This window comes from Gymnoscopelus braueri (assembly GCF_963280865.1).
Source record: "Gymnoscopelus braueri genome assembly, chromosome: 12".
Lineage (NCBI taxonomy): Eukaryota > Metazoa > Chordata > Actinopteri > Myctophiformes > Myctophidae > Gymnoscopelus > Gymnoscopelus braueri.
The window spans coordinates 35,211,175-35,224,200 of NC_137614.1; the positions used below are offsets into that span (position 1 = coordinate 35,211,175).

At 40.8% G+C, this 13,026-nt stretch overlaps 1 protein-coding gene across 4 annotated transcripts in view; it reads right to left on the minus strand.

Annotated features, from left to right (window-relative positions):
- Positions 1–10,515, minus strand: part of mtor (mechanistic target of rapamycin kinase) — a 155,244-nt gene extending 144,729 nt beyond the window's left edge. For all 4 annotated transcript variants that reach the window (XM_080445025.1, XM_080445024.1, XM_080445023.1 and 1 more), the window contains exons 1-9: positions 10,355–10,515; positions 8,251–8,393; positions 6,512–6,620; positions 5,695–5,927; positions 4,838–5,038; positions 4,353–4,487; positions 3,968–4,243; positions 1,303–1,411; positions 688–871 (exon numbers count right to left, since the gene is read on the minus strand). In XM_080445025.1, the coding sequence (XP_080301151.1) occupies positions 688–871; positions 1,303–1,411; positions 3,968–4,243; positions 4,353–4,487; positions 4,838–5,038; positions 5,695–5,927; positions 6,512–6,620; positions 8,251–8,379 (1,376 nt within the window). In that variant the 5' untranslated portion in view covers positions 8,380–8,393; positions 10,355–10,515. The remainder of the gene's footprint in view (positions 1–687; positions 872–1,302; positions 1,412–3,967; positions 4,244–4,352; positions 4,488–4,837; positions 5,039–5,694; positions 5,928–6,511; positions 6,621–8,250; positions 8,394–10,354) is intronic.
- Positions 10,516–13,026: the final 2,511 nt, after the last annotated feature.

Here is a 13,026-nt window from a genome sequence, read left to right on the forward strand (position 1 = left end):
TAGGAACAATAGGCTGACAGGAAATGGGGAGAGAGATGGGGGGGGGGTGACACGCAACAAAGGTTGTCGGGATCGGGAGTCGAACCCGCGACACGCGGTTAGGTTGGATTACCAGCCTAGGTGCCCAGACGGTTACGCCAACCGTTCGGGCCAATATGGGGAATTTCTTGTGTGTGTCCCTGTCCCTAGGCTTGAGTACTTGTTGTGATACATACATAACGTTCAATGGGATATATACACACAATACACAGACATAAAAGACATCTTATATTTTATACATGTCCCGTAGCATAAATGGACCGTGAAGTCCAATAGGGCTGCAACAGTTAATCGGACTAATCAATTTAATAAATTATATCAATATCAATTTAAAAACATTGTGTTTATTCATTGATTTAATAAAAAAAACATGCTTCTCCATAGTTCAATTAATCGAAAAAGTAATTGATAGCATAATCGGCCAAAAAATAATCAAGTCGCAGCTAGATACTATGCTTTGGCTTTACCAGCATTGGTTGAGAGAAAACAAAGCTGTGCTACTTTTAGGTATTGCAATTTTTGTACCGAAAATATCATGATGAAAGTAAGATGTTGATCTTATTGTCCTGTTTTGATCTTAAGGTGGTTGGCCCTTATTAGCTTCTTGTCACACTGCTCTAGTCTATAATGGAGAAGTAGAAGACTGACTTGTGTGCAAAATCCTTGGGTGGCAGCGCAGCCTTGACGATCTCCAGGATCTTGGTGAGGTAAGGATGGATCTCCGTCCTGACCGCCACCACCAGCAGCCCCAGGGCCTGGAAGGCTGCCGTCCTCTCCTTCTCTTTCTTCAGACAGCCCAGCAAGTAGCCCATGGTGTCTGAAAGGTACTGGTCTGCAACGGGGATTAGGAGGGTTAATCACCATAACGAAAACACTATACCAAAGGTTTGAAATGAGGGTGCAACTTTGGCAGGTAACAATCCATCGTTGAGAGCCTCTGGTCTAATTCTTAAGTGGCTGGTGCATTTTTTATTCCATCAGCCATTGTGACTGGATAGGAGGACAGAGGTCATATATATCACATTGTATAACATAACCTCAATATGTCACAATCCACAAAAGCAAAGACTAGAAGTGTAAAACACAGTAAGAGGATATTAACATATATCAAAATAAATCCAACAAGTGGAATAAAACCATGGGGCAACCTCAGTCTGAGCAAAAAGCAATAGAAAAATGGTGGGTATTTAAATTAGTTTTCAACTTGTCAATGGTGAGGCAGGTGAAGCATGGGACGGGAGACGGGAGATGTTCACATCCTACCTGTGAAGGTGTTAGCCTGGAAGGCAGCCAACCGTGGCAAGAGGTTCAGGATGGTCATCTGGATCAAAGGGTTCTTACTGGTCCTGTATTTTAGCACCCAGCGACACACCTGACCCAGACACAATAAAAAAGAACACGTCTTCAATGACACATGTGCTACTGACAGCACCAATCTCAAGAGCAAAGTTGTTGAGTCAATGCACACACCCAGGTTACAATTTAGGCATTTTTAAAACTCGCATGAGAGGGTTTAACATTTTCTAAATAAATGGCAACAGTGACTTTTTTTTGGGGGGTAAACAACCCAAGAGGAGTCTTTTTCTATTGTTTTGTCTCTTGACAAATGTAACAATGTCCACAAGACACACGCGCTTCCTGTTTGGCAGCTGAATGTTATTGGGCTCCTGACAACCCAATTTGTTTTTAACTATCATTGGGCGGTGAAACCGCCCCTATATGTGAGGTTGGGACATCGACATTTGCTGCACTGTGATTGGCCACCCATTGTACCCCCCCCCACCTATTGTACCCCCCCAAGCCCTGTGATTGGCTAGTAAACACATGACACATGTGCATAGCCCTATAAATAGGACTATGCACTTAAAAAAAACACATTTATGGGTTTTTTTAAGTTAGGGGTGTACAATGGTTGGTCCACAATATTACTTTTCTTTAAGTGAACTTCCATCACTGTGATGACCACTGTGACCACACCGCCCACTTCACACTGGGTGTGATTTTTTTATATTATATATGGACTTAAACGTTTTTGATTCAAAGTGCTACTCAACAATTGAGTGACAAGCTAAGAGCATATGCAGCCAACAGTTGTGGATGGATTTTGCGTTTCCTGACATAAGTGTGCTCTTCCTCGGCCTACTCATCTGCTGTGCTTGAACTGGCTGTCAAGGCCCCAGGATGTATTCAGTATTCATTTGACTTCATCACATCTTTAAACAGCGGGTAACGCATGGCCCGTAGTAACAGAACAAAAACTCACTAATGATGAAGATTATTACTATGTGGAAATTCTCAACAGACAAGGAAACTTCATGTCCACCAAGATGATCTTGGAATCTACAACCACTAGAATTAATGGAATCATGAAAGAGGTACAGGAGGTCAAATCCAGCCTTCAGTTCTCTCAAGCCCAAATTGATTGCGTGAGAGAGATGGAAGAAAGTTGGTTCATTTAAACACAACTGCATCTCAGCGTATGTACTATGAAAACAAGGATATCATATCCAAAACCGATTGTATAGAAAACCAGGGTCGAGGAAACAATGTAATTATTGATGGCCTGATACAGGACAACGCTTATGAGTCTGGTTCAGATATTGAAGGGTTAGAGAGTTCAGTTCAACTGAAAATGTGTCTACTGAAATTGAAAGAGCCTACCACACTGGAACTCTGAAACAGAACACTGGAAAACCAAGACCAATTGTTGTGAAATACTTAAGGTAAAAGGCAAAGAACTCATACTTGCCAAAGCAAGAGCCCACCTTAAGAACACTACAATTTATGTAAATGAGACCTCATTCCTGCAATCAAACAGGCCAGGGAAAGTGGAAACTATGACGTCATCCACTATGACAGGTATTATTGAGATAATTCTGGTTTAAGAGTTACCTAAATTAAAAGACAAACAGCAGTGTGTATCCTACAATAGAACCAGTTCTCTTTTTCTTCATATGCAAATTGTCATTGATATCATGTGTGTTCCAATCCACATGATAACTTGGCATTATGCTTGATGAATCGTTATCCTGGAGACACATATTATGGCTATAACAACAAGAATGGCTAAGAGTATTGGTATACTATGTAAAACCAGTCACTTTAAAAAACTGTTACTTAATCCTTGCTGTATCCTTTGAGTTGAAGGAGTGAAATTAAACAAACAAACAAACAAACACAACAACTGATGATCAGACCCTTACCTGGTCTTTCTCACATACAGTACATAATACGTACATACATACATAAATACATACATATCATACGTACATACATAAGTACATGCATGCTGTTCATACATACATACAGAACATACATACTTATACGCATACATACATAAATACATACATACATACATGCTGTTCATACATGCAGTACATACCAATATGCAAATATACATAAATAAATACATAAATAAAAAAGTACACATATACATACACAAATACTGTTCATACATTCATACTGTATAAGTACATACGTACATCCCGTACATTAGTGATGTGCGGGCCGACCCGTAGCCCGCAGGTCCCGCGGGTTGAACAGCGGGGCGGGCAGACGGGTTATAGATTACGACGTTTTCGCGGGCGGGCGGAGCAGGTCAACCCACGGAAGAAGAAAAAAACACCACAACACACCCTCTCTCTCTCTCTCTCTCCCTCCCTCTGTCCCCCTCTCTCTCTCTCTCTGGAAAGCAATTGAATGGACTTGCTTGTGTGTTGTTTCTCTTTTTTAGGCGGGTTGCGGGACGGGCTGGGTCGTTGATTTATATTCATTTTTGCGGGGCGGTCGGGCGGGTTATGAAAAAACCTGACCCGCGCATCACTACCATACATACATATTGACTCCAACTCTGTAAGCTCCCATCCCAGTTCAACAGAGGCGGTCCGCTGATTCCTATCAAACAATCTCCTTCCACAATGTACCATACCTGGTCAAAGCGTTCCTCCATGAGTTCACGGCAGTAGCGGCTCTCCACCAGCAGGTTCTTGGCGGGCACGGGCGTTGCTCCGAAGCTGAGGAAGCCCTGCGGCGTGCTGTAGCCCAGCAGGCCCAGCAGCGCGTTGGACTGCGGCGGCTGCACCGACTGGAAGCTGGTGAAGGGTGTGATGTGGCGCGGTTTGGTGCCGAAGCCCATCAGCTCCTTGCAGTACTTGTCGTGCACCAGCTGCTGCTGCGTTATCTCCTCCATCTCCTCACGCATCCGCTGAGTGGAGAGAGGCAGGCGAGAGTGAGACGTGCATAGAGCTTCACTATGCATATTTGCGTATCCATATTTATGTCAATATTTGCTGCAAAAAGTTAGGTCCTCTCACCTCTCCCTCCATGCTGCTGATACGAACCAACTCGTTGAGGATGAGGAGAGCACCATGGACCCTGTCCTCTCGATTCATTCCCTTTTCTTTGGCCAAGGTCTCATCGAAGCCTTTCTCTGCCTCCTCAAAGGTTTGCTTCGAGGGAAAGCACAAACGTCAAGATTTCCCATTACAAGGGCGGCCATTTGTTCCCCTTACAAATACAGCACAGTGCTAGGGCTGCAACAGTTAATCGAACTAAGCGATCTAATCAATTAGAGAAAAGAAGAATAAAATGATCGATTGTGGATTATTTTATTCTTTTTATACGATAGCAAAAGAAGATCACGCCTCTTACTTATTCGAATAATCTAAAAAGTAATCCAAGAAATAATCACTACGAAAATAATCAATTGTTGCAGCTCTATACAGTCCGTATCGACGCACGTCACTTCATAATGACAAACAATAAAACAGTAGTGGGACAGGAAAGAAGGATGCCTTACTTTGTACCACTGCGGTTTCTGCATCTCCTTGGTCTCTCTCTGTGTGGTGAGGATGAGGCACGCTCGCAGGGCTGAGACCGCCCCCTCTCGGATGGCCTGCTTGGGGTCCCATACGGCATAGAAGATGTTGTCAAAGAAGGGCTGCACTTGCTGGAAGAAGAAGGTGGGTGCACTCACTGCTAACTCCCTCAACACCAGCACCTGCACGGCAAAGGAGAAAAAATACATTTCACGATTGCAGGGAACCATTCATTCAAGCTAGCAAAAGCAAACATTTGCAGTACCATGAAAACAATCTAATCATGTGGATCTCAGGATCATTCCAGGACCTGAGCGTTGCACCAGACTACCCCGCTCCAAACATTTCACTCCGGCGTGATGGTGACTTGGGCCGTGGTGGTACTGCAGGCTCCACTTGCGGCTTGCCTGAAAGGCCCTCCTAAAAGGCCTCACCGTGGGTTTGTTGGGCTTCTTCCTCACGGAAGACGCAGGCTGGGGCGCCAACCCATACTGCTCCCGGGTAATGTAACATGTCATAGCCTAAATCCCTGGTAATACCAACTACAGTAGCTGCACAATATATTGCAAATGTATAGCAATCACAATCATACGAATCCCCGTGCATATCCTGAGACTTCTTTGTCAGTATCGTAGAAAACTCGTTCTGAATTAAAATCTGTTTAAACAAAGAAACACTGCAGTGGGATGGGAAAGTCTTATGCTAGTCTTACATCATAATTACTCACAGCAGACATCTCTATTTTCACCATATACATAAAAACACACCCTTAGCAGCCCTGCAACAACAAACAACACAGCCCCAAACAACACGGGCTGCGTTCTGCTAAGCGACTCACCGCAGCATGGCGCCGGCCTTCATTCCTGTCCGCCCCTAGCCACTCCAGTGCCCTCTTCACCTCAAACTCCACGTACTCTGCGGTGAAAGTATCCCCCGCCATGGACAAGTGGCCCATGGCTTTGGAGGCCATCTCCATGACCACTGGGTCGCTGGAAGGAAGGAGGTTTCGCAGGTAGTTGGCGAAGCGGCTGATCCTGGTGGCATTTCCTCCCTCGACCCCAATCAGGCTCACTGGAACACATCACCATCATCATCGTCAATGACAACCACTTACAACCACGTCCAAGGTCAACTGCTAAGGTACGGCTAAGTGAACCATTAACCCATTAACACATGGAATGCCAGAGTTATTTCAGATTTTTTAGCTGTTTTATGCCAGAGATTTTTCATTGAGAAAAAAAAAGTACTCAGGAGCCGAGATACAGAATTTTAAAGTTTTAAGTTAACAAGGAAGTGGATGGGAGTTTAAATCTTCAAAAAATCATATCCTTGGTCTTTGGGTCAAAACATTTTTTTTTTTTTAAATGCATATATGCGTTCTTGGCACTCAAGTGATGGATTCAAAAGAACGCAAAGAACGCATATATGCGTTCTTGGCACTCAATGTGTTAAGACCGGGAACGCATCCGTGTCATTTTTAGATTTCTTTGGCTATTCAAAAACAGCAGATATACAAGCTCATAACTGCTGTTGTGTTATATTGTATTCACATACTGTACCATACACATTAGTCAAATGAATGCTTTATTCACTGACAAAGTTCCGTATTGTGGGTGTAACCATTACTTTGTTATGCGAGGTATGACAAGGCTTACCAATGGCAAGAATCCCTCCTTTCTTCTCGTTCACATCAGAGCTGGACACCAGCTCAAAGATGTGATGGTTCAGCTCATCATAGAATGTAGTGGCCTCATCTTGGCTCAGCTGAGGAAGATTGGATCAAACATCAGAACAAACAAACAGCTTTGAGAAAACACTGTACAGAGATATTGTCGCTGTCGTGTAGAAACCTTGTACGTCCAAAGCGGTTACTTTTCAGGAAATGGAAAAAATAAACTGTGTTCCAATGGATGCAATGTAGTTATTACTTAGTCACCAGCTCTTGTTAATACTTCATTGGTTAGAAAATATGTATAAAACCCAGTAACACTTTCAAACGTTTTTTTTTAAAACAGCACAAATAGCAGATCTACAGGCTCACAACGTGACACAGCACGAGGCTTTGTGAGCTTGTACATCTGCTACTGCCGCTACTTTTGTGTGACACTCTTGCACGCCAAAGTAAGGCATTAATTCTTAAAAAGCTGAAATATGGAGATACAAGGTTTCTGTCCGACAGGCAACGATATGGTATCATCATGTCCACAAGACATGACTTGAGTTCATAATATGAAAAGTTTATATTATATATAACTTTGGACTCACACAGCACATACTAACTAGACCCTCCAGGAAAATGTGATTATGCGACTGCATAATCAGCAAAATAGCGCATAATTATGCAGGGGTAAAAAAAAAAATTCTGAAAGGCTGCATCGCATCACATCGCATTGCATCGCATCGTATAATATGCGCATCGCATCACATAATATGCAATATATATTTCGCAACTTTCCGCATATTTTGCAACTTCACACAATTTCACCGTATGAAATCACATTAAAAAACCCACATATTTCATCGCATAATCAAGGATTTTTGCCCGCGTTTTTCTGGAGGGTCTAAACTAACACGTCTGCAGAGTGCAGAAGGTCTGATGATCTCTACTACATAGGCCTGTCACAATTATTACATAATCGTCCAATCGCAAATATTTGAGATAATCACAAATATTTTTGAACAATCGTCATAATCGTTTCCATGTTGAAAAAAAAATCTAAAATGTATATAAAAATGTAAAAAAGCTGATCTACGAGCTTGTAAGCTTGTAGATCTGCTATTTCTGCTTTGTAAGCTTTGCAAGCTTAAATATGTCAATAATTTCTTTGGTATATTTCAGTTATTTGTCATATCTGCCCCATGTGCAATTTTCCAATATTCAACGCCAAACACACAATTAAATCGTTAATCGCAATTATTTGAGTGACAATTAATCGTCCACTAAACCCATTAAGACCTGAAGCCGATTCTACAAAATGTCTTCTAAATCCTAACAGTTTTCTGAAAAAAAACGTATGTTTCTATATCAGTGGTGCTCCAACTTTTTCATGTCAAGGACCCCCAAAATTATATGTATTTGGCCGCGGACCCCCATCTCAAAATATGTTGTTCCAGGGACCCCCAGATGCAAAGATTTAAGTTAAAATGTTTCGCTTTAAAATATAAATATATTAATTTGCACACATTTTCTCAATGTTTCAAAAACAGCAGATCTACAAGCTCGTAGCGCGGCACTCGGTGCCGCGCTACGAGCTTGTATATCTGCTATTTTTGAATAGCCAAAGTGTAAAATAATGCTTTTTTTTAGCTCAAATGAAAAAGTGACACAGATGCGTTCCAGGTCTTAATGGGTTAAATGTGTACCGGCGAGAGCGCCTACTGCTACACGACTTACCTCTCTGAGCTCTGTGGTCACATAATGCTGCAGATCTTTGGCAGACTTGGCTCTGGTGTCTTCATTCCGACTCTTGAGGCCGCTGACAAACTGCTGCAGCACAGAGGCTGTGCCCGACATGATGACCATCTGGATGGCTTAGTCTGTGAACGACACGCACGTCACACAGGTCTGGGTGGGTGACTTCATTACACTGGTGTAAAAGTAACTGAGTACATTTACTCAAGTACCGTACTTAAGTACAATTTTGAGGGTTTTTTTTTTTTACTTTACTGGAGTATTTCCAATTTTCAGTACTTTTACTTTTACTCCACTACCATTATTTGAAAACTTTAGTTAGTAGTTACTTTGCAGATGTAAATTATTATATCATAAACATACATTAACCACTTTAGCCCTATTTTATACATAGGCTATTTGAAAATAGCCGATCTACAAGCTCACAATGCGTCGCAACGTTGAGAGCTTGTAGATCGTCTATTTTCCAACATTTTATACTTTTAATTGTGGTACTGTACAGTAGTATATTTAGTAGTATATTTTGATGCCAATACTTTTGTACTTTTACTCAAGTAACATTTTGAACACAGGCCTTTTTAGTTGTAACAGAGTATTTTTATATTGTGGTATTGCAACCTTTACTTAAGTAAAATATCTGAGTACTTATTCCACCACTGCTTCATCACATGTTAGCAACAGTCAATACAAACAATATGCATCATACACATCAACATTATAAGACATAATAATGTTGATGGTTGTCTGCCCTGCTTTGAAATCTAGTTCAATGTAGTAGCAGTAGCATTGTGAGCTTGTAGATCTGCTAGTTTCAAAAGATTTGTATACATTTTATACATTTGAAAACTTGTGAAATGGGACATTCTGCATAATGAGTACTTTCTACTTTTGGGTACTTTAAGTACATTTTGATACCAATACTTTTATACTTTAACACAAGTCAATTTTGAATTCCTGAATTTAGCTTGTAACAGAGTGTTTTGTTGTTGACAGCAACGTTATAGCAACGTTATAACAATGCATGAAAACAGTGCTTGTAACAGAGTGTTTCTTTGTTGACAGCAACGTTATAACAATGAAAATGTAGTTCAATGTAATCTAGTTCAATGTAGTAGTAGCAGCAGCATCATCATCATCAGCAGTAGTTGTTTGTTGTTGTTGACAGCAACGTTATAGCAATGAATCAAAATCTAGTTCAATGTAATCTAGTTCAATCAATGTAGTCGCAGTAGTTGTTGTTGACAGTGGTGGAAAGTAACTAAGTACATTTACTTAAGTACTGTACTTAAGTACAATTTTGAGGTATTTGTACTTTATTTGAGTATTTACAATTTCCAATACTTTTACTTCTACTCCACTACATCTCAGAGGCAAATATTGTACTTTTACTCCACTACAATTATTTGAAAACTTTAGTTACTAGTTACTTATCAGATATAAACTATGATATAATGAAACATACATTAACCACTTTAGCCCTATTTTATACCTAGGCTATTTGAAAATAGCCGATCTACAAGCTCGCGACGCGTTGTGAGCTTGTAGATCTGCTATTTTCAAATATTTAGTACTTTTACTTTTGGTACTTTAAGTACATTTTGATGCCAATACTTTTGTACTTTTACTCAAGTACATTTTGAATTCTGGACTTTTACTTGTAACAGAGTATTTTTATACTGCAGTATTGGTACTTTTACTTAAGTAGAGAATTTTAGTACTTTTTCCACCACTGATCATCAGCAGTAGTTGTTTGTTGTTGTTGACAGCAACGTTATAGCAATGAATGAAAATCTAGTTCAATGTAATCTAGTTCAATCAATGTAGTCGCAGTAGTTGTTGTTGTTGACAGCAACGTTATAACAATGCATGAAAATCCAGTTCAATGTAATCTAGTTCAATGTAGTAGCATCAGCAGATAGTTGTTTGTTGTTGTTGATAGCAACGTTCTAGCAATGACTGCAGGGGACATGCTCTGCGTGAAGGAGCTATAGCGTTAGCAGCTTTAGAGCTATGCAGGTTCTGTTGTTAGCTTTAGAGCTATGCAGGTTCTGCTGTTAGCTTGCATATTAAAACGCGTATCTCTTACGTTCCGAGTCCCACTCAGTAGCTTTTCTATCAGTCGGTTGTGACAGACAGCCAGTGTGTCATTGTTGTTGACCGTCAGACTGTACTGTAACAGGAGGCCTAATAATAATAACAGTTTAGTTACACAGGACAAGGTTAGCTTAGCTGTGTGTGTTGTGCAAACAGAAGGGAACAAGTACTAGCAGTGTTGCCAGGTTCTGTGATAGAAATAAGCAACCATGCAGGTCTAGGAAAACAAGCCCAAAGGGGGCAACTTATTTAGGTCACATGAGCACTTTAAACCGTCGGTTGTTGTTTGAAAATAGCCCATCTACAAGCTCACGACGAGCTTGTAGATCTGCTATTTTCAAAAACTCTTGCAATATTTGGAATATGTTTTGAAACATTCTAACACAAATGCTCACTGGCAAAAAAAAAACATTTATGAAAATATTTGAAAAAAAATTACAAACATTTGGAAGCAAGCCTAAATAAGCAAGTATACTTTAAGAACAAAGCCCCAAAAACCGCAACCCGCAACTAGCAATATGTACAACAACAAAAAACTTTACAGAAAAAGAAGCTCAAAGTCGCTTATAATAAGCCGACATGGCAACACTGCTACCGCTTCTTTGAGGGTTGGCAAATCTATTTAGAGGTGCATTACCGCCACCAACTGGGGTGGAGTGTAGAACAGGAGATTATGCTGAATTAATTAATGAACGTACAAATGTATTATGTCCCACATAAATCTCATGGATTCAGTGGGATGGCAGTGGGAAGCTGGGCCTGACAGAGTAACAGTTCCATGTTCTTTGGGAGAAGATTAAACGATATCTTGGACTGTTTTCCGGGCAGTTTGACTATGACAAGTCAGGCACCATGAGTTGACCTATGAGATGAGAATGGCCCATGAAGCAGCAGGGTTTAAGTTGACCAACCACCTGTTCCAGCTCATCATCCTGCGCTATACAGAGGCTGACCTGTCCGTCGACTTTGACAACTTTGTCACCTGCCTGGTTCGGCTAGAGACCATGTCCAAGACCTTCAAGACGATGGACACTGATGCTGATGGGGTTATATCCTTCAACTTCATCCAATGGATCTCTCTGACCATGTTTGCATAAAGAAGAATGGATTCCTGTTTACCGGATGTGGTGAATAATAACACCTGAACTGCAATCTGTCCCAGAGTCCTGTGTCTCTCGTCTCAGAAGTGCCTCTTTGTTCCACTCCTCCCTTCGCTGCCAATGCTCTCTGATGCTAACATGCTCTGAAAACTGTTTACGAATTACATGTATCATGTATGTATCGGGAACATGTGCCAAATCATTTGCCTCGACTCGCTTTACCTACTTTGCCAATGCGGAAGGAAGCATGCCACTCGTATAGCTTTGGACACCCACCCTCTGTCTGTGTCATCTTGTTGGGTACTGTTTAACAGGTGGTGTGGTCCTGAGGGGTGCAAAAAGTGCTTGAAAATGTTCATTTGTGTCAGAGAAAACTAACCCGACTGTGAACAAACACACCCCTGCTGGTTGAGCTACCGGATGGCTACATCAATACAAACGATTGTTTGCTTTTGGTCCATTGAAACAATTCAGTTCATTCACAACCATTATGACCAGTTTCTCTTAACTGAACTTAACTGAGTTACTCTTTTCCAAAGCACACAAAAAAAATTGAGACAAAGGAAACGGGCCTTAAAACGATTTTGTGTGCGTGTTCTCATTGAACCAAAAGCATGCCATTTTGACCTAAATAGTCAATAGTCAAGCAATAAACAATTGCTTGAATATGATGATATATATACAGTATGGAGTCAGAACTCCCTGCAAGCTGTGGCATCAAACCAGCTGTACAGTCACTTCTCGCCTATAAATAATGGCCACAGCAGCAAATAAGACAAGTACAAAAGCTAGTACCTCATTCCCTGCTCATTTCTTCCAAAAAAAAGAAGACAAAAACCACATGAACCCTAGCAGCGTCCCTTTTCTGGCACGAACATGCAGTGTTGTGATGCATTGTGAGCTTGTAGATCAGCTACTGTATTTTCGGCAATGAGATTATTTGGTCTAGAGGGGAAACAGGAGTGGACAAAGAATAAATCTCAGTCAACTAAGTATATAGGGTTTGCATGGTTTTAACTCGCCGCTAACTTCTGCATGTCGACAAAGGGAACAGAAAACTGAACAACTGAACAGAAGGTTAACATGAATCTGTATGACTCTCACAATGCCATCATCTAGTTGAATTGAATTTACAATTCGAATTTGCCAATTTTCTGTATACAATATAAACATGTACTATTGAGTCTGAAGGCAAGTTTATACTTAGTCGGACAACGTATCACTTTTGAACTGAGAATCGTGTCGCAAGGAAGTATAAATTAGCCCTTGGGAATTCTTAATTTGTGTTAAGTTGTGCTGTACATATGAATGTAAGTCTCACCTTTCCTAGTAAAATTAAACAGTATGTGGGTCACAGAATAGAAAAAAAATGAAATGATACACCTGAACATAATATTACACAATAAAACTTAATTGAACGAGAAAAAGTGCTCCTCGGAGCACAGGTCTCCGCCAGGCCAGCAATGTTTGGAATCCAGCTAGTCATTATAGAAGTGAGTGGAATCTGTAGAAGTTGAGGGATTAATGTTGATGAAATTATACAGACACAATATGTTGATTTGTG